We start from the raw sequence: 22154 nt of genomic DNA, 5'->3' as shown, positions 1-22154 counted from the left end.
ATGACACCAGACCAAATGTATGCACTGTGTTTATTATAAACTTTCCATAGTGGTTCTTATAGACACAAGGCCAGAATGTCCAAAAGCTTCTCAATGATTTTTAACTTTTTAATTATGCTTATAAAAACCTTTAGTAGAGGACTTTACATAAACATAATCTAAAAACAGACTGCACACTGTTTCTATGTTTCTAAACTAAAAAGTGAGAACAGCAATGTCACAGAAGAGAATTGTATATTTTTTAAAAGTAATGGTCACAGTCAAATATTCAACTGTCTACCACACTGCACAAATACTGAGAGGGAAATATATGCCATTTGGCTTCATATGAACCATTTCATTATAGATGTACAATGTATTACTTTCCATCAGGGCTTTAGTTTTTCTTATACAGGGGAGATCATATTACATTACTCTTCTTTATATGTCATTTCTGCTACAGTGACAGCCACTTTTTCCTACAGTTCCCCATACTGCATTTACACTGTTAAGTCATCCTTCACGTTTATTCTTGTAAATTGACCTCTCACTGTGCTCAATTTAGACACAAATATGTTACTGGTCCACTAATTTATGGCCTTTTTTAATCAGGAATGAGTTAACTGTTTTAATAGTTTTAGCTTCAGTTCTGTTAACAAATACTCATTAATTAGTATGTTTTATTATGTTTAACTTTTGCTTGTGTTGTGTTTCTATCCAGCATAGGGGTAGGACAGTAAAACTGCTTGTTTGGGCCCTAGCTCTAGTTTCTCTACACACACCATGCTGTCCACAGCCAGCTTCTCTGTATCGGTACTTAGGCGCACTCGGACCTCAGCTGGAATATCGTCATGGGCTAGCGCCATCGTGATGGGCGCATCACCCCAATTTACAACAGTGATAAAGCGTTCACTTTGATCCCAAAGACGAAGAAATGCAATGGAGGAGGTGGAGTTGTATAGAGGGGTGTATTCTCCATGCAGCAGAGCTCTCTCTTTACCCCTCAGATCACTAAGCGTCTTAAAGAAGTTTCGCACCGCACTGCGTTCTTCTTGTAAAGTCTGAGAAACAAAGAAAAGCAGCAGCGTTATTATTGGATCACACTGATGTTAGTATTAAAAATTTATTAAAGCCCGACATGGTGTGTTGTTACAGAAATATAATCAGTGAATTTTTTTCCTTAACTGCATGTGTGAGAGTGATTTATTCCATTAATACCATTAATACCACAGCAAGTTGCCAATGAAGAAGAACTCAATACTGTTTATAACAATTATAAGTGATTATACTGCTATCACTTTTGTTATCACAAAACAGCTGCTCCATCATCAGCATTTACCCATTAATTTTTCTCTCTCTGTGATAAAAACTGAAAGCATTACATTTTGGGTGAGCACCAACAAGTTACTATTTTTAAAATTATGTTATATAGTTTTAATTCCAATTTAATATTCAGTTAAGAATCACTTTGTCTTTTTGTGCAGCCATGGTGGATCATTGTAGTGTTATGTATTTTTTTATTTAGTTTCTGTTTTGTATTGTATTGTTTGTAGAGTTGTTTCACTTGATATTTTAAATTCTAGAATGATTCAAGTTTGTGAATCTTTTTGTGTATTTTTGAAAAGAAAAACATAAATACACACTGCTCATTGTCTTAATCACTGAAAAGTACATTACTGTCATTAATGGTATACTAAAAAGTAATTACTAATGAATTTGTTAGGTTTTATAAAATAGCTAAACAGTAGTTTTATCAGATATTTTAGCACATTTTTATTATTTAATAGATTTTTTTTTTTTAAGAAAACTGACTTTAATTTCAGTTCATTTTGGAGAAAGCTTTTAACTTTTTTTGTTACTTCTATTTATTCTCAAATTAATTGTTTAAATATTTAATATATAATAATATATTACATATTATTTGACTTAAGCTACTTTAATGTACTGTTGTTGTTTTTAGTCATGGTTGTGAGCAAAACACTGTCCAATAATAAGAATAACTATAGGACTTTATATATTTGCTTATTTGACCTTGCACCATAAACGACCTGAAGAGCCAAGCTGCGACAATTAACACCTTCCAACCGAATAAAACCAAAAGTTCAGAAGCATAATGCACACTCAGATCAGTATTCAGAGAGCTGCTCGGTATTATTCACAGAAATGATGTTAAAATGCGTTTGGGAGAAGGTTAAGGTCTACAGAGGAGACACTGCAGCGCTCATAAAACTTTTCATACTGCCGAGAAATACAAATAACTAACATGATATTCTCATCATGTTCCTATATTTCGACAGAGGTGGGACTATATGCTATGTTCACTTTATTCTACTTCCTTAAAGATAGGGTAGAATTTTTGGCTCTAGGGGTTACAGGGTCAACTTCAGCAGATCATGTTTTTCCAACAACTTTAGTATCATAAGATGCTAGGTACTGAGCAGAGGAGTCCCATACATGTCACAGTGACATGTTTACATCTGTAAGTGAAGAACTCTTGGACACTTGTCTAAAATGTGACAAGCAAGAGGAATGTGAACAAGTCAGCCAGGTGCTGTGTTTTTGTCTTATAATAAACTTGTCTTAAACATTTTTCCAGTAAACTTTCCAGTTCTTTCTTCTTCACTTTTAAGTGGCTGATTATAGACTGTTTCAGAGAGATTTAGTGTAGTTCAGTATTTTATATCCTATGTAGTAAATGATGTAAATAGACAATCATTTGAATCAGAAGATCCGATGAAGACAACAGATTACTGTATAAGCTATAAGAATAAACATTGAATAAGACATATTTATATACTCAAAAAAGTAAAGTAAAAGTAACAGTAGCAGCATTTAATCATGCCATGATCATCACTCCAAAATGTCATTTTTATTTTCATCTGTAATGAAATAAGTGTTATTTGTGTTTATGGTTGACTACATACTGTTTTGGTCTGATTTTAGGCAATATTTGGAGGTCTAGCTGAACAATTATTTTTAAGCAACAGTATTTTGTTTGTGTTAGTTTTTGGTAATTCTACAAATTATGGGTACAAAACATAACAACATGTTTCTAATCACCTTTGCAGTTTCATTCTTTTCCTCAGCTGAATTTTCCAAGTCCCAGATTGCATTATGATCTTCCTGAAGAGAGAAATTTGAACAGTATTAGGCCCATTCAGAAAACCAAATGTAAAGTTTTGTAAAACATATCCAACCATATTTACTCACCCCTTCCTTTAGTCCAACCTCATCTCCCATGTTGAACACTGGGGTGCCAGGCAGGGTAAAGAGCAGTGTGTGGTAGAGGCGTATGGGTGCATTATTTGTAGTCAGATTCCAGGCCAGGCTGGTGTGTGCATGGTTAGAATAGAGCTTGTTGACTGCCTTTGTCTGCTCCACCCCAGACTGGTTTAAATTAGCCAGTCCAGTTATCAACAGGTCAACTCTAGAGGTGTTCAGAAGTTGAGAGACTTCTTCAAGAGCCAAACCAGTGACTGAACCCATTAAAGCTCTGAGGAAAAAAATAAGTAAAAAGAAAGTAAGAAGAAATTCAGCTGTTGGTGAATTAGCTTAATCTCACTTAATTTCACAAAAACAGTTTTAATTGAAATAAATTTATTCAAAAAAAAAAAAAAAATCCCTCATCAAGAAATAATTACTTTTAACAAAACTATATGTGCAACAACTATTGGCACCCCTACAAATTGTTAGAAACAAAATGTAAGTGAAATATTTTACCATTTATAATATTAAGACTGTCTAGACATTTTGAAGCAATAATCCATGATTTCCTGTTTCACTAGTGTAGATATATGAGATGACACATAGGTCAAACTAGCTTAGTCATTTTCCAACATGAAAAACATTAGAAAAAGTCTGTTGGCCTTCAGTCAGAGAATGGCTATAAAAACAGCTACTTGCCTTGCCTGGATGAGGACCCATTTTTTCAGTGCAGAGAATGGTTAGTAAGGTAAAAAGAACATTTACCAAAGATCACTACTGAAAAGGTACAGAAAGAATTAGAATATTTGGGTCACCAAGTCTCCAAAATTGCTATTAGACACCACCTCTATGCCAACAGATTATTTGGAAAGCTTACCAGGAAAAAGCATTTCCTGTCATCTAACCACACACATAAAACATGGGTAACATGGCATCAAGGACTCCATAAAATACCTGAACATTTTCAATTAAAATCTTTCTAACTTTGCCAAGGAACTAAAATGGGTCATCACTACCATCAACACAATGATCCAAAACATGTTAAGATCAACATAAAATGGTTTACTGAACAAAAAAAACAAACTGTTGCTATGGTTCTCAGTCCTGATCTAAACCCAAAGAAAACATAAAGAGAAGAAAGCACAAATGAGGACCTAAAAGCCTGGATCTGAAGGAATTCTGTAAAGAGGAATGGTCCCAACTTTTGTTCTGTATTCTCCAACCTTATCAGAAGTTATGGGAGAAAACTAAGTGCTGTTTTATTGGCAATGGAAGGTTATACAAAGTATAAAGTTCCATTAATTATAGAAATTTTTTTTATCAGAATATATTTACTTTAATTAATATAAATTAATTAAAGAAAGAATTTTACACAGTGACCAATTCTGAGGCTTCCATGTCACTTTTTTCCCCTAAAAAAGCAGTGTTACCAGCAGGGGGAACTATCTGCATACTTATAAATATTCAGTAACTACTTATGTTCAACCACAAGGTGTCGCACAACAGCTGCACAGACTTTCTTACGTTTTCTTGGTCCCTTCTGTGGTGTTTGTCTGAACAACAGCCTGTATCGATGACCATGCGGGCACACGGGCAATCTCATCCAGATGAGACACAAGGATGCCATCTATTCCCTTGTGGATCCAGTGGGCACAAGCATCCTAGCATCGTGTGAGAGAAGGTTACTTTATATGACACTTTTTAAAATAACAGATGTCTAATTGAATAAGTAAACTTTTTCATCAGCCCTTACTTTAAATTGTTCTGCAAAAGCAGCAGCATTGTTGAACCAAGCTGAACTTCCCTCATAGTTGGGTGTCAAGTCCAGCACTATGGAGATTCCTGAGCGAGAGGAAAAGTAAATGAATCACAGTGTTGTTACATTTACACAACTGTGAGCTTTCCTAGAGGTTACATGTATGAAAAATGCAGCCCTGTTTCTGTTCTGTGTGAAGAACTAGTAAGCTTATTTTGTAGTTTGCAATAACTACTAATTGGGCAGCACTTGTCAGTGGCATCACGGCAAAGGGGGTTTAAATAGAGACATCCAATCTACAGTAAGATTCTAAATAAATGATGGTAGGTACTACATATAAAGACCCTTACCTTTCTTGTGTGCTCTTTCCAGTAGACTGTCTAGTGCTTTCTCTATGCCCACCTCAGGGTTAATATCCTTCAATTTCAGTGTACTTGGTTGATCTTTTTGAACACTGTGTATTGGGCCCAAAATCAATCCTTTTACTTTCAGCTGGTTTATACTGTCCAGCTTGTCCTCCACTCCTGCGGAGAAAGCAAAAGCAAAATCGGTACATTTAGAGATTACACTTTTTTAATACCAGGCTGTTTGTGTAGATTAACTTTTTTGGTTTTAGTGGACATACAACTAGCACATATTTCACTTATTAACCACATTTAATATAGTATGAATACTAAAGGTTAATAATATATAGTTTTAATTTTAAAACTTTAAAATATGAACTATATAGTTCTAACTTTACAACTATTTTAATCTTTCAGATACTGCTGTGCTATAATGTTTATATTTTCTTTAAATTAAGACAACTTTACATAAGTGTGTGTGTGTGTGTGTGTGTGTGTGTGTGTGTGTGTGTGTGTGCATGCGAGTGAGTATGCATCTGAACACTTCAATCTGTCATTAACTCCACAACAAAGATGTTCTCAAAATAACTAGAAAACCTCTGACTAGGCATTATGTATTTAGTGATGAGTGGGCAAATTTAGCATGTGATCTCTGGCATGACTGTCACAAGACAGTCAGCAACCACTAGCAAACATTGCTTTGTGAAAAACCTTGACAAAGGACATTCACCAGGTTTCATTTCCCAAAAATCACAGTGGAACAAAAGGAAGTACAGTAGAGATAGTGTATATCTTTCATTTTTACGTGTACAGGCCATTGTAGTAAAATATATACTAATCCCCCTATATTATCATATTATTTACTACAATCTCACTACCATTTACAGGGGAGTAAATAAAGCTTAATTAATACAATAATTTAGCTTTGTTATTTAGTAATCACATTATTGTAGAAAAGAAGAGCTGAGCTAAAGGGTGAGATTTAACACTCATGAATATATTTGAATTACATTTACATTTTCGGCATTTAGCAGACGCTTTTATCCAAAGCGACTTACAATTATGACTGAACACAATTTTGAGCAATTGAAGGTTAAGGGCCTTGCTCAGGGGCCCAACAGTGGCAACTTGGTGGTGGGGAGGCTTGAACCGGCAACCTTTTGATTACTAGTCCAGTACCTTATCCACTGAGCTTGGATATGGAATTACTCCTTTATTACTATTTTGAAACATTGCTCCAATATTATTATTTATGGTAAAATGCAACATATTTTACATATATTAACAAAAATATTGTACATATTTTTAAATAGGCCTAACAACAAATCATTGGTCAGCAAATTAGCAAGAACTAAGAAAATGCTTCAGTGATCTGTTGGGAGGAAAAAGCTAGAAACATAAAGAATGAAAAGCTTCTTATATAAAAACCAAACAAACATCTACATTTCAATAAAAAGAACAGTTCTCATTATTCCAATACCTTTAAAGTCCTCAGAAAATTCCTTCACGTCAGATATCTGGTAGAGTGGACCCTCATTCCACCAGTGCATTTCAGGGATTGGTTTACACCGTGGAGCCTGAACGATGATCACCACTGCCCCGGCCAGCATGCCTACCCAGCCCAGCCAGAACAAAACCAGCAAGATCCACCGAGTCCGTACCCATCTAAAACACCAAACCCATCAATTTCAAAGGTAATAAGTTTTAAGTTCATTGAAAAGTTAAGTACTGTATTAATCTGTAGTTCCAAATATGATCTTTTTTCATTTTTGATCAGCTTGTAGGCCACTGATGCTCAGCATTTAAGTGGAATGCAACAGTGACTGATATACAGCTCATGCCACATTTTCAAATTTATAAGGTATTAATGAGTTACTTATTCAAATCACTGTCATAAAATGTAATAAAGTGTGGACTGCACTTCTGTAACACAGGTTACAGGATAAAAATCACTGATTTAGATAATGCAAACTAATTTAGTACAGTTTGTGCAAATGACTGCATCAGATGAAAAGACTACAAAAATAAGAGCTAAATAGTTGATTGTACACTTAGATACAAAATAATCTACCATAATCTATTTTATAGGGCAAACAGATGGTGTTTAAAGCCTTAACTGGAGCAACAGTAATGCCAGCGTCACTCAGGGCAAATAGTATACCTATTATAAAACAGATGGCTTGTAATATGAGAAAAATATTTGTGATCGGTGTACCCTGTTGTGCCAGCCACTCTCATGAGCTCCTCTTTAGAGAGGCCAGTGAATTTGACTTCCCTTTCCTCCGGCACCTTCACCTTCACACAGCCGTTCTTCTCTGTATCTGCACTCATGGACTGCTTCTCCTGCTCCAGTTCATTCAGCTCCACCTCCTTCATTTCTGCCTCTTTACTCATTCTTACACAACTACAGACCAATGACACAAGATAACAGGCATAACATATTTAAATGTGTGATGATACACATTTAAAACTTAATTTTCTTGGCTTATGTTTAACTGACCAAATTAATTCTGCAGTTTAGAACATTAATACAACTACATGATCATAACCAGCTCATTTTACAGATAATAATGTAAGGTAACAATGTTTTATACAGCTAGCTTTGTATAGTTGTCTTTGTCATTACGTTTTGCATTAATTACATCCAGGCCTAGACCGAGACAAGTACAAGAGTAAAGAAAACCAATATCAAGACATTGCAGTTTAATGCTTGGTGAAGTGTAACAATACTGTAATTACAGGTCCATTATTGTTTGTGAACTAGTTTAGCATACTATGTAGTACCTAATGAACAGTTTGGGACATAGCCTTAGCTACTGATTTACATTATCACTTGAAAAAGAAAATTATTTCAAGACCTTTGGTCAAGACCAAGACAAGACCAGGCAAAAAGTAGCTTGAGTTCAAAAAAAGGTCCAAAGTATGGTACAGTGGTCACAAGAGCAGCCCAGGATGGTCTCAGCAGCTATACTGTTTTATAATCCACAGCAAACTGTATCTCAGAACCGTCGTTTTTTTTAAAAAGAGCCACAATTCATTCTTATTAATAAAAAAAAATTTACATTTCAAATGTAACGGTAACATTTGTGCAAAACAATAATCAGACATAACTATCCTAATTGCACACCATCACCTAGTGGCAATTATAGCTAATATTTCAACTACATTAGACCTAATTTGTCCTATATGCAAGCAGTTTCATATGGTTTATTGTTATCCTGTTTTTGGCTGGGGGGGGGGGGTGGGGGATCTATGCATTGTTATATGAAGCCAAGTGTAGCTATGCAGGAAATACCTTTATTTACATTTTTTACATTACTATTTTTTTGAGCATATATTTAACAGAGAGAGAGAGTCCCAAAAAACCCTCAGATGTAACAAAGTGCAGGTCAAAGAGTCGATCACTAAGAGTCAATTCTTCGATTCAGAACCTTGAAAAAAAGAATCGACTCACCCGTAGGATTCATTTCACAAATTAATTTCGCTTGAACTCACTACATTGTACTTTAGAGGTCTAAGAACCCAATATAGACCACAACACTTTGGAGTTTAGCATTCCACTTTTTTCTCCCTTTTTACTGCTTCTTTTAAAGGTCCAGTTGCCTTGAAAATAGTTAACAGTAAGTTTATTTTAACACACACCACATTTCCCTTAATAAGACATAATAGTTCAAATGTCTACAGTATGTCAAGCAGTCGAGTTCTCTCTCACATAACAGTTATCAGATAAAAATGTTAGCGTACCTGTAATGACGAGCCTCTGTAAATCCCAGTGAGTTCACAGCTCCAGGTTGGATGTAGAAGTGCTGTGTGAGATGCTGTATGAGTCACACTGAAGTTTATAAAGCTCCCTTCCGCCCCCCACGCTCCTATTGGCTGCACAACAATGACGTCAGAACAGAGTCTCACCAGCCTGTTCACGTCTGCGCTAGATGATTAAATGAGACATGTCAGATACAGGGGTTGGACAAAATAACTGAAACACCTGGTTTTAGACCACAATAATTTATTAGTATGGTGTAGGGCCTCCTTTAGTGGCCAATACAGCGTTAATTCGTCTTGGAAATGACATATACAAGTCCTGCACAGTGGTCAGAGGGATTTTAAGCCATTCTTCTTGCAGGATAGTGGCCAGGTCACTACGTGATGCTGGTGGAGGAAAACGTTTCCTGACTCGCTTCTCCAAAACACCCCAAAGTGGCTCAATAATATTTAGATCTGGTGACTGTGCAGGCCATGGGAGATGTTCAACTTCACTTTCATGTTCATCAAACCAATCTTTCACCAGTCTTGCTGTGTGTATTGGTGCATTGTCATCCTGATACACGGCACCGCCATTGGATGCACATGGTCCTCCAGAATGGTTCGGTAGTCCTTGGCAGTGACGCGCCCATCTAGCACAAGTATTGGGCCAAGGGAATGCCATGATATGGCAGCCCAAACCATCACTGATCCACCCCCATGCTTCACTCTGGGCATGCAACAGTCTGGGTGGTACGCTTCTTTGGGGCTTCTCCACACCGTAACTCTCCCGGATGTGGGGAAAACAGTAAAGGTGGACTCATCAGAGAACAATACATGTTTCACATTGTCCACAGCCCAAGATTTGCGCTCCTTGCACCATTGAAACCGACGTTTGGCATTGGCACGAGTGACCAAAGGTTTGGCTATAGCAGCCCGGCCGTGTATATTGACCCTGTGGAGCTCCCGACGGACAGTTCTGGTGGAAACAGGAGAGTCGAGGTGCACATTTAATTCTGCCGTGATTTGGGCAGCCGTGGTTTTATGTTTTTTGGATACAATCCGGGTTAGCACCCGAACATCCCTTTCAGACAGCTTCCTCTTGCGTCCACAGTTAATCCTGTTGGATGTGGTTTGTCCTTCTTGGTGGTATGCTGACATTACCCTGGATACCGTGGCTCTTGATACATCACAAAGACTTGCTGTCTTGGTCACAGATGCGCCAGTAAGACGTGCACCAACAATTTGTCCTCTTTTGAACTCTGGTATGTCACCCATAATGTTGTGTGCATTGCAATATTTTGAGCAAAACTGTGCTCTTACTCTGCTAATTGAACCTTCACACTCTGCTCTTACTGGTGCAATGTGCAATTAATGAAGATTGGCCACCAGACTGGTCCAATTTAGCCATGAAACCTCCCACACTAAAATGACAGGTGTTTCAGTTATTTTGTCCAACCCCTGTAGGTCTGCCTTCATCTCGGAATACTTATGTTTTATCACTTATTGTAATAAACATTACTACTTTTTATTGTTCTAGATTTTAAGAATTATTTAGGGTACAACTGAATACTCTAGAGCTTTTCAAACTAATTTCTATTCATAGAACAGCTGGTTGAGTGGGTGGCACAAACCAACATATGCCTTTAGAACCTGGGTTTGAGGCAAATCACTCTTAGTTCATTCCTAAGAAATGCTGGAAAGAACATACACAATGAGTAGCAATCATACAGGTAACAATAAAATAATGACCACAAACATAAAAAAGAAAGAAAGAATGTGATGTCCTTGAGTGGCCAAGCCAAACTTCTGATTTGAATACCATTGAATATTTATGGATCGTATTATTGCAAGATTATCATAGTAAAATTGTGAGATTAAAATTATAGAAGGTTTGTTAAGAGAAATTATGTCTAAAATTTTTATGGTGTCTAAAACTTTTTACCCGATAATTTGGTTGTCACAAAATGCTTATGCCTCTAAATATGTGTTTTATTCGTGAGTACAAAGTGAATACAAACTGTTAGTATTAGTAAGTACAAATTGGTAATTAGTTAAGTGACGGGGGATGGGGGATGGGGAGTTGAATGGGGCTTCTTCTTGCTGCGATATGGATTTCCAGAACTGTTCTGAGTGTTTGTGTGTGTCGGGGGTGGGGGCTTCACATTGAGCATAGCATGTCTCTCCGTGTGCGATACAGATCTGTGTGGGAATCCACCACTGGTAGGTGATCAGAACCAGCTGATGACTGTGCACATGTTAGAGGGGGCATATGATAGTCTGAGGCTCTCCTTAGCCAGAACAGGGGTGGTGCAAGAGGCTGAAGTGTTGTGAGGGTTGTTGTTTTTTTCTGCGAGAAATTATTCTGATTGGCCAAATGTAATCCAAGAACCAACTGAACAGGTCTGCCATTAATAAGAAGCAGCTTAAACACGAGTCCACAGTAAAGCAAGCTTTCCATTGATATGGGCTTAGAGGCTGCTGCACAAGAAATAAGCCACCCTACTAAATCTGAACAGGAATGCAAGGGCTTTTTTACAAGAACAGGATGCTGCAGCCCTTGAGAATGTTATGCTAGCCAAGAAGGAAAATCTTTGATTTTATGACAGTACAAAAATGTTTTTTATATATATAATTATGCACATACTGATCCAGAAAGTGACATTAAGTCTTTAATTATGAGTTAGTTTTAAATAAAAGTAGGAGTAGACATAAGTGTGTTAATTTTCTTAATATAAAGTTGAACAAATTAGGCTTACATTCTAATATTATGAAAATAAAAAAAATTAAATGTCTTAGCCTACTTGGTCTTAAAGTATATTATTAACTGATGTAGCTACATCAAAGCTAAATCACCTTTGAATGGTAATCAGTATATTTACTGAAAGTGGCAGTTGTTATGTAACCCTGTCATAAAAATATTACAGAACTAAGAACAAAGTTCAAAGTATAGTTATTCAGCCTGCTGATTCAGCCAGCATTGTGTTCGACTTGTTAATGTTCATTGATAAAGATTGCTGTGTGGAATTTCAAACCCAAAAGGGGTAGAAGTATGCTCTAAAGGTGTACATTCCCTCTAGGTTTATTGGTGAAACCCATTTACATAAAAGCTGGGACGTTTTGTAAAAGGCAATAAAAAGAGGAATCTGTGATTTGTTAATCCTGAATCTTTGTTTACCTGACAAAAGTAAAAAGAAAATATTTTTTATGTTTTTACTAATCACTGCATTTTGCAAATAAAAACACAATAAAAATTTAATGCCTCCAAAAAGTTGGGACAGAAACAAAGTAAAAAGGAAGGTTTATAGGATATTTAAGCACCAATATTCATGCACCAATAAAAAAAAAAGAGGAAGATCCTGTGAACCATGGTTTATTTTCCCATGGCGCAGCATGAGGTACAGGGATTTACAGAGACATTCAGCAGGGGTTAGAGTGGACCCGCCATAACCCGCCGTCTGATCTGGCTCTCTAAACCCTACATAAAAGGCTTGAGAAAATAAATAATGGAAACCGGAGTGGACTGGATTGGAGCTGGACTTCTAAGAAGGCTATTTATTCTGCCATTATGTTTCATGTCATTGTTTATGTTAAAACTCACAGCTGCTGTATGGCTGTGTCTTTTCCTCTGTGATGTACAGTAGACAAACTATTCTTATAGTTGTCTACATTGATCAATAAAAATATATTACATACATTTTTGTCAGTGCAAATTATAACTAAAATTTTAAGCTTCTCTCCTACTACTTATAATAGTAGTAATAGTAGCGTTTTAGTGTAGGAATAGTATATAGGATCTTAGATGTACCAAAGTATTGTGAGAACATTTGCCTTTAGTAATGCTGTTATTAACAACATTAGAATCTATTAAAACAATAAGCCATGGATTAATAAAGAACTTAAATATCATTTAAATCAGAAAGAAATAGCTTTCTAAAGGCAGACAAGCAAAAACTGAGAGAAAAATAAAAGTAATAATAAAAGAAGTATGGTCAAAAAAGCAAAAATGGACTATAAAGACAAGGTTGAGGAGAAACTGATGAATAGGAAGGAAACATTCTTTTAATCTCTTACATCTTGATCTCTTGATCTTAATGTCAGCAAGACCAAGCAGCCCTGTTTTGAAGGAAGGATGGCAGCAGGCAGCGTAGGGTCTGTCTTCAAACCAGTTACCATGAAAGCTCAGGATGTGGAACAACCTAATCATTTTAAATATTTGGGAACAATCACAGACAGTAGACTCACTCTTCAGATCAATGTAGATTATCTTTAAAAAAGGTGAGGCACAGGCTCTCTCTCTTCAGGAACCTGAGGAGTTTGAACATCAGCAAACACAGTTTGATTATGGTTTGCAGGTCACTTATTAAAAGTGTTCTCAGTGTTCTCATGTATCCTAATACAAGAACCACTTAGTTAAGCACAAGAACAAGCTGGCTGAGATGGTTAACCAGGCCAGTAAGATCACTGGAGACAATGGCCACTCCAGAATTTATACACACGATCTGTAACCAACAAAGGCAATTTAGGTCTACAAGGACCCTACCCTTCAATCATCATTCCAGCAGTATTTAGTAGCCAGAAAGAATGGGTACAAAAATAATTTGCACCCTTTACTGTGACAATTCTGAACAAGGACATGATAAAAACCCTAAAAAGTCTACATCCATTGCTGCTGTGTTTTAAGTATTTGTCTATGTATTTATATATTTAGGTGCCAGATTGCCAAAGACAAATGTAACTTTAATGGTACGCTAAACAATAAAGTTTTCTTATCTTAACATTTAACACATACATTGCCAGTAATATTAAACAATTTGAGTCAAGACCATCTTTCACACCTAACTTTTTTATATAAACCTTGCTTTGTGTACCGGGACATATCTTGTTTAAAAAAGGTCCAAACTGATAGCACAGTGTTAAAAACAAACAAATGATTGCTGTATCATTCCAAGCCCAAGCCATCAACAACGACAGACAAGTATTTCTGCTTCATTATTGTTTATAGTTAAATAATATGTATCTTGTTAAGTCTTATTTTAATAGTATACATCACAACTTTTATGTTTAATATGTGTTAAAATGAAAAGGGTTTATTTTCGTAGTGGCAGTGTGAGTGTGTACAAAGCCGGTGGCCTTTATTTGCTTAAGCCTGAATAGCATTCACAGCTTTTACTTATCTCAGCTCCCAGCTGCTCTTATTGCTGAAACACTGCACCATGTTATCTCGCCTGTATGAACACTGCTGTGTCAGCAACCGCTGTTCTTATTATTTTTAATTCCATTTGATATCTCTCCACTCTTCATTTCTACCCATTGTGCCCTACATATTCATCTGTGTTCAGTAATAAATCATGGAAACAAAGTAGCTTGAAGCCTTTTTCCCCCTTTGCTTCTTTTTCTCATTAATTCTCTCTCGCTGTACTGCTCCCCCTCCTCTCTCAGGCTCCCAGAGAACAATGTCACAGTGTTTTCACCTCTTTATTTATCCCTTTTACCTTTTTACACCGAAATTTGTATTACAAATGTACAAAATAACCAAATAATTCACTTCCAGTATTAAAACACTTTACTAAGATAAATGTAGTTTGTTGTCATTTTCTGCTTTTTTCTCTGTCACTTTTATAACCCCTCCTCTTTCTAGCTTGTACAAAGAACAATATGAGAGTGTTTTTTTCTGGGTAGCAGCCACAGAAATTTGTCTCCTCTGTGTCGCAGAGAAGAATTACAAACAGGGGCCCAAGGGGCATTGAGAATTTACACATACACATTCAGTCCTCTGCACTGAACCCTTTTCTTTTAAAGTTTTCTGTAAACCTCTGGTGTGCTATAAGATTATCAGTTAGATGTACGATTCACAATATATAATAATATAAATGTGAAAATACACGCTAAATCTTTAACTTGTTCTTCCTTCTCAAATTAACTCCAAATAAATGGTGTACTGACAATGCCAGAAACTCAATGCAGCACATCCTGTCTGAGTAATGCCCTCTCCTGACATTCTTTTGGCTGCATTGGATTTCTTAGTCAATTCAATTCAATTCAATTCAAAGAGCTTTATTAGCATGACTGTTGAAGAGGTTACAGTATTGCTAAAGCATTGGAAAGATGTTTATATAATTATACAAAACTAAAGAACTTTATGGAAAATATTACATTTTAAATAATAAAAAAAAGAAACATAAAAAGGAAATTAGAATAATGGCAGATGTAGAAAAATAAAGATTAAACATTGTCTCTGTGTTGGTCCATCAGGGTTGTTCCTGTGTTTGGTTGTAACAGTCTGTGTCTCTCAGATTGTGGCAGGTAGATACATACTGAGCTGCTACTGTGCTGCTCTTCTTCTCCTCTCCTAGCAGCAAAGCTTTATTGAGTATGAACTTAATACTATTCTATGGATTTGTCCTATTTAACAGATATAATAACTTACCACCTGTTATGAATAAAAACAATGAAATATAAAGTTACATTTTGCCTATGAATTGAGAAATGACTACAGGACAAGGAGGCAGCTCCAGTTTTATAAAGTTAGCCATGTCTTTGAATGTACATTTAAAAATAACAGTAAAAGCCATAAATCAAGTGAAGCTGTATTCTTTTGTACAATAACATTTGCATTGAAACACCTAAGCCAGTCACTTAAGCCAGTAATCAGTTAACTTAAAGTTAAGCAACAAATACAATGACAAGTTTTTGATATAATCGACAACAAACAACGACATTTTAGTTACAATAGCAGCACCAATAGTAAACGGTGGCATAATCTAATCAATATTTATAAAAAAAACCACAAATGGTTTAGTCTTTTATTGGTAGCCTATGTGATTACCATCATCATACAACTTAAAGATGCCTTCAGTAAAATATTTTTTTAATAAATTTGATAGAAAGAATTGTTAAAATGTAGTCAAATACATAATATTTTGCAACTCAAATATAAGTATAATTTTTACAAGTAGCCTTGTTCTTTTTAAAAAGAGCAAAAGCCTTTAAATTCTATATTTTGTTGGTTGTGTAAACAGAAGCAGCTTATTCTGTACAATATCCTCTACAATGTTTTGGGGTGGAATTTTCACAATTTATTAAAAAAAAATACATTTTACTTATTCATGCATGCATAATGTTTGAACAAAGCCAAAATTTATGTTTAATTTTTCCAATGTTGAATTTGATAGGCAGTAGTTGTACTGTACATGCTTATTAAGTTTTAAAGGCTGCAGATAATTTTCTGCAAATCCTAAGTTTGGCCTTTAACTTACAATAAAAGAGCTAACACCTGACAGGATTTATGAGAGAGTTTTATCATATTTAAAGTTAATCATTTTACTTATTCATGCATGCTTAATGGCTAAAATAAACGAATGATTTAAATTTTGTTGACTACCTAGCAAGTTATGAGTTAACTTGACAAGATAACCTCAGAAAACATTGTAAGTAACATTGTTTTAACATCATGTTTTACAGTTTTGGTTACATTTATGACAGGAAATGGTAGTTACTCACTACACAAGGTTCATTAGTTCACAAGGTAATATCGAACACAGTCATGGACAATTTTGTATCTCCAGTTCACCTCACTTGCATGTCTTTGGACTGTGGGAGAAAACCCGGAGCACCCAGATTAAACCCACACAGACACGAGGAGAACATGCAAACTCCAGACAGAAAGGACCTGGACTGCCCCACTATAGATAAGGATAGAACCCAGGACCTTCTTGCTGTGGCACTTAGCCACCGTGCCAACTCCACCCCCCCCCCCCCCCCCCCCCCCAATCCATGCCTTAAAAACAAATTTTTTCAATAGACATTTCAAAACACATGTTTATCATTTTCAATAGTTTTATTGTCAGTTTTTTGCCAGGTGAGCTGGGCTGAAAGCTAAAGGCAGCAGTTCTCTAAGACTTGTCATTTTGTAGGACCCATCAGGCTTGGTCAGGTAAATATCCCATTCTGTACCAAACTGAGTAGAGAGAAAAACACATGGCTTTATCAGTATATATAGTGAAGTTACAATAGTCAGCTTCAAAAATAATAGCACCTTTGGTAAAGATGGTCGAAAAAGCTTAAGCAGTCATCTATACCTTCTTGACTTTCATAAAATCAGGTAATGGCTTTAAAATAACTACACTGGATAATCTAGGGCAAATGGCATGCCTTTATTTATCATACATACATAAACAGGTGTACAGTACAATTAAATTCTTTATTCGCGTTTTCCAGGGGTCAGAGAATAGGGACAGCCATTGTACGGCACCCCTGGAGCCAAGAGGGTTATGGGCCTTGCTCAAGGGCCCAACAGTGACTGCATGGCTGGGCCAGGATTAAACCCACAGCTCTACCCATTAGGCTATTATGATTCCAGCATGCATGCCCCCAGCCCCTGTTAGAGCAATAATCAAGAAGTTAACAATGAACTATGTGCCAAACTACTTGAAGGGTGTGAATTCACTCACAAACATAAGGGCCTAAAGTTTGTAAGATGCTAGTGGACCTTTAATTGGAACCAAGTTCTAGTCCACCTGCGCTAAAACCCAGGTTCAAGTGCCACTGGCAGACAAATGTCATGCCATTTACAGACAAAACTGACATGTCTAAGGGTGGGAAGGCTAAACTGAGAAATCAATCTCTTTGCCACTGCCACAGTGACTCCTACCATCTGGTTTTAAGGCTTATATGGGGAAGGGGGGAAAATGGGGTAGGGGAAAGTAGTGGGGTGAGCTCAAATGAAAGAACCTAGTAGTACAGAGAACCTTGAGATCTTTTATTGAGGAGTGCTCTCTGGTGAAACAACTCTTAATGAAATACATAATCAGAGACTGTATTATGAGTAGAACATTTTTTTCTTGTCTGCAGATTAATATTTTTTCTCCCACAGCTTTTAGATTCCCTGCTCTGTATTCTTTAGTCTTATCAGGTATTATATGAGAAGACTAAGTGATGTCATATTGCCAAATGGAGGTTGCACAAAATACTAAATGCAAAGGTGTGACATATGATTTTGTATTAAAATCAATACTTCATTTTATTAGAATTTACATTTTGTGTAGGGTTCCCTGCCTTTGCCAAGAGTAAAAATTATTTTCAAGCTCAATGTATAAGTTTAAGAATATTCACGTCTTAAGTCTGATTTATTTGACAAAAACAAACACACACACACACTATGAACTAGTAAATCCTACCTCCAATAACACCTGACGGCAGGCTCCACACGGTCCCACAAAACTGTCTTCTATATCACTAACAAAATATATATATATATATAAATATTTGACCACCTAAGTGTACACATAATAAACCAGTTCCTGTAACAGTTTGCTCCATAACTGATGTTCCAGTTATAGATATACAATAAGCTGTCTATTTTTAGAGCAGCAAAGCATGCATTGTCCATGCTGCAAAAGAAGTAAACTGACACAAGTTGTCCTTTCACCCGTCAACTATTCATACTTGGAAATAATCAATTATGTTTCTAATAATATTAGATCAGTGTTGAAGAGCATGTGGCTTACCATGTGACAGCTATAGCAGTGAAATTTCTATGGCCCTCTGCAATAGCTTTCTGTATGGCTGTTCTTTCTGCACATACGGTCAGGCCGTAGGAAGCATTCTCCACATTACAACCTAATGTACGCACATACACAGAGAACATAATAATAGAAACCAGACTATTACTTCTGTATTCATGTGGTCTGCAGGTCTCTCAGCAAGAAAACAAAGTTAAACAACATTTTAAAACTTTCTACACCACCAAATTAGTTTGGATTCCAGTACTACAATAAAGTCAGAAAAAGATTAGCAATCACTAAAATTCAAACACTGCTATGCCATGCAAACCATTCATAAGGATTTATAAACTTGATTTTATACCTGTGATTATGGCACCTCCTGATGTCAGGATTGCTGCACCAACTGGAAACTTGCTGTAGGGACAATAAGCCATGTCTCGTGCTTGCAAGCATTTTGCAATGAGTTCTGCAACTTTAAAAGCAATATTATAATTACTGAACTTTTACTTATCCTTGTTATAAATAAATATGTAATACTTGTACAAGGGTTAGACAAATTAATTTATTCATCTCAATCAATGTTGCCTCCTACTGGACATTCTAAAATTATAAAGAAAACAATAAGTCACGTTTTAATTGTTAAAAAGTATTATGGTGTTAAAATAATTACAAACGAAAACACAATCTGAGGTTATCTGAGGTATCCCATCATTTGTAGCCCCTTTAAAGGTGTATCTTTTTCAATAACAATAATTTTATTATGTTTATTATTATACACATAACTATCTTATTTAGTTAAACTATTTATATGCATTGATCCTTTTATCAGTTATACCTACCTTAAGTGCATAGCAACAGATACTAGAAACAGTCAGTGTCAACAACCTTATACCCATCAGTCAATGCAAAGACACACATCACTACCACTGACCAGATGTCATTGGGTGGTAAACTATTCTCAGAACAATGCTGGCACTGGCATATAAGCATACTTTGGGTTACAATTACATGTTTGAGTGTTTAAAGAATCCAGAAACTGCCACATCAGTCTCGACACATAATATGCACAAGTGGTGCTTTCATGATTGACCTTTACAAGTTTAGTTCAAACTAGCATGGGTAGATTTTAGAATATTTAGCATATTTTAGATTTTAGCAAATTTTCAGGTTTTGAACTCCCTATATTACCACATCACAAAAGTGTTTTATTGGATTCAGTTCAGTAACTGGGAAGGTTGATAAAAAACATTGATCTCATTGTCATGTTCATGGCACCAGTTTGCTTGAGCCATGGCTCATTATCATACTTAAAGTTTGTTTGTTTGTTTATTAGGATTTTAACGTCATGTTTTACACTTCGATTACATTCATAACAGGAAACAGTAGTTACTCATGACACAAGGTTCATCAGTTCACAAGGTTATATCGAACACAGTCATGGACAATGTAGAGTCTCCAATTCGCCTCACTTGCATGTCTCTGGACTGTGTGAGGAAACCGGAGCACCCACAGTCAGAGTAAACCCACGCAGACACGGGGAGAACATGCAAACTCCACACAGAAAGGACCGGACCGTCCCACCTTGGGATCAAACCCAGAACCTTCCTGCTGTGAGGCGACAGTGCTACCCACTGGAAGTATGACTAGAAAGTATTAGAAAGTTGGCCATGAAGCCTCTGTCCCTGTCAGACATGGACTTCACAGGAGGAATCATGTGGTATCTTTTACCAGGTCCTTCAACTTCTGTATATTGCTAGGTGGCTCTTCATACAATGTGTCCTGGTGCCATCAAGTACGCAGGTAAGCAATGCACACATGCCTGACCTGATCTCAGATAGAAAAATGATTGGTCTGACCAATTAATCTTCTTTTTGTGTGCCCATCGTAGGTGCTTTAGGCTCTGATCTGTGACTACACAGACCCTTACACAGAATGGATTAATGCACTGTTGTACCACAACATCACCAGAATTACAATGTTTAATAAATTCAGCCTCAGTAGCTCTTCTGTTGTAGAACCCCATAGTCCTCCTGTCCTCTGGCAGCAATGAGACTTGGCCGCCCAACAACCTGTCTGTTAACCAATTACTAATAGCCACGAATTAAAAATAAATAAAAACATTGTTTATTTGAAATGGGCAAAACAATGCTCACATCGCTCATTTTTAAAATAGCCAATTTATTCCAATAGGCTGAGGGTAAAACACGCAAACAGCACAGTGTGATCTTTTATTTTATTAAATGAATAGTATTGTACAGACCATCATATTAACTCTACACTGTTGTTATTCATTTCCACACTATAGAGCCACGCCGAACTCAAGCACAGCGCTAAATATTAGAAACTGAAGCCACGCATGCGCACATCCTCAACCTGTCGAGTAACCTACAGGTTACTTTTTTATTTTCGTAACATTCAAGTAAATGTGCACTTACCAGCCATTCCTTCTAAATGAACAGAAACACGTTCTATCAGAAAATCTGTAACTACTCAACCCCCCTGGATAAACTAAATAAAATCCTGCATGACTTAACTTAAGTCTGTTTACGCTTCATTGTGCCTGTTCGTCTGTTCGCCTGCTCATGAAAGTAAATGTCCGTCTCCGACTGGCCATTGGCTAGAAAGCGGTCACGGCCAGCCGCAAGTAGGCGGGGCTTATACCACAAGTGGGAGGATACCCGCAAGTGGGAGGGGCTTATACAACAAGTGGGTGGTACAACTCAAAACGGGTGTTACAAAACCATTTCACAAGTTTCCGTTAAGCGTTTTATATTCATATAAATATTCCAATGATATGTTATACAGTATGATTCAAAACTGTCTGTGTGTGATCATAAAATAAACAAGATAAACATTTTTATTTGAGACCACATACAATGTGTCCTACAAGGGGGAAAATGTCTGCATACATATAGGCTACTACTCCCTTTTTATAAAAAGATTTGAAAGTTAATATGGGTGGTGAGGAACCCCATGGGAATTGCCTGTAAATATATGGAAGTGTAACAGTGTACACTTGTTTTCTCTAATGAAAGCACAATGGACTCACTAATATCAAGTAGAGATATAATAATCTATTATTTATACAAAATTTATATAATAATTGAACACACTGCAATTAACTTATATCTGAAATGAACTATATGAAAGCATAATCATCAAACTCTAGTCCAACTTAACCCTTAAGAGCCATTTTTTTTATTCAAACCATTTTGGCTGTGTTGAATAAATACAGCTCATATTTGCCAGAGGTTATTAATTTTTTAACAAATTTTAGAATTATGTCAATTCCTTAAATTAGCCTAAAATAACTAAGCTACACAAAAACTGACACATTTGTTCCTAAGGACAAAATTGAAAAACCATTGAAAATGCTATTTTTAACCCACATTTATCTAAACATAAACTCATGTTTTCATTTAGGTTAAAGTTTCATTTAGAACTACTAGATTTCAATTTTTAATTTATTTATTTTTATAACAGTTGGCACTACTTTTTCCTTTTTAAAGCATGCAGCAAAATTTCACAATTTTTACTGTTTTCTAAAAGGGTGCCTTGATACGTGTGTGTGTGTGTGTGTGTGTGTGTGTGTGTGTGTGTGTGTGTGTGTGTGTGTGTGTGAAA

General features: G+C 36.2%; 2 protein-coding genes across 2 annotated transcripts; both read right to left on the bottom strand.

The window, feature by feature from the left end:
- Nucleotides 1–12: 12 nt before the first annotated feature.
- On the bottom strand, nucleotides 13–9084 carry LOC134312334 (amino acid transporter heavy chain SLC3A2-like). The gene is made up of 9 exons (XM_062994200.1): nucleotides 9028–9084; nucleotides 7499–7687; nucleotides 6764–6948; nucleotides 5290–5463; nucleotides 4937–5025; nucleotides 4708–4844; nucleotides 3190–3472; nucleotides 3040–3102; nucleotides 13–1040 (listed from the first exon to the last, which is right to left on the bottom strand). The coding sequence occupies exons 2-9, from the start codon at nucleotides 7675–7677 to the stop codon at nucleotides 693–695; spliced, it is 1458 nt and encodes a 485-aa protein (XP_062850270.1). The 5' UTR covers nucleotides 7678–7687; nucleotides 9028–9084; the 3' UTR covers nucleotides 13–692.
- Nucleotides 9085–16845: 7761 nt separating this feature from the next.
- Nucleotides 16846–21133, bottom strand: zgc:103586. Its single transcript, XM_062993233.1, has 5 exons — nucleotides 20966–21133; nucleotides 18892–19002; nucleotides 18534–18645; nucleotides 18204–18261; nucleotides 16846–16984 (listed from the first exon to the last, which is right to left on the bottom strand). The coding sequence occupies exons 1-5, from the start codon at nucleotides 20970–20972 to the stop codon at nucleotides 16871–16873; spliced, it is 402 nt and encodes a 133-aa protein (XP_062849303.1). The 5' UTR covers nucleotides 20973–21133; the 3' UTR covers nucleotides 16846–16870.
- Nucleotides 21134–22154: the final 1021 nt, after the last annotated feature.

The sequence above is a fragment of the Trichomycterus rosablanca genome, chromosome 4 (genome assembly GCF_030014385.1).
Source record: "Trichomycterus rosablanca isolate fTriRos1 chromosome 4, fTriRos1.hap1, whole genome shotgun sequence".
Taxonomy (NCBI): domain Eukaryota; kingdom Metazoa; phylum Chordata; class Actinopteri; order Siluriformes; family Trichomycteridae; genus Trichomycterus; species Trichomycterus rosablanca.
Note: the sequence above shows the minus strand (reverse complement) of the source record. Positions and strands in the feature narration are given on the sequence as shown.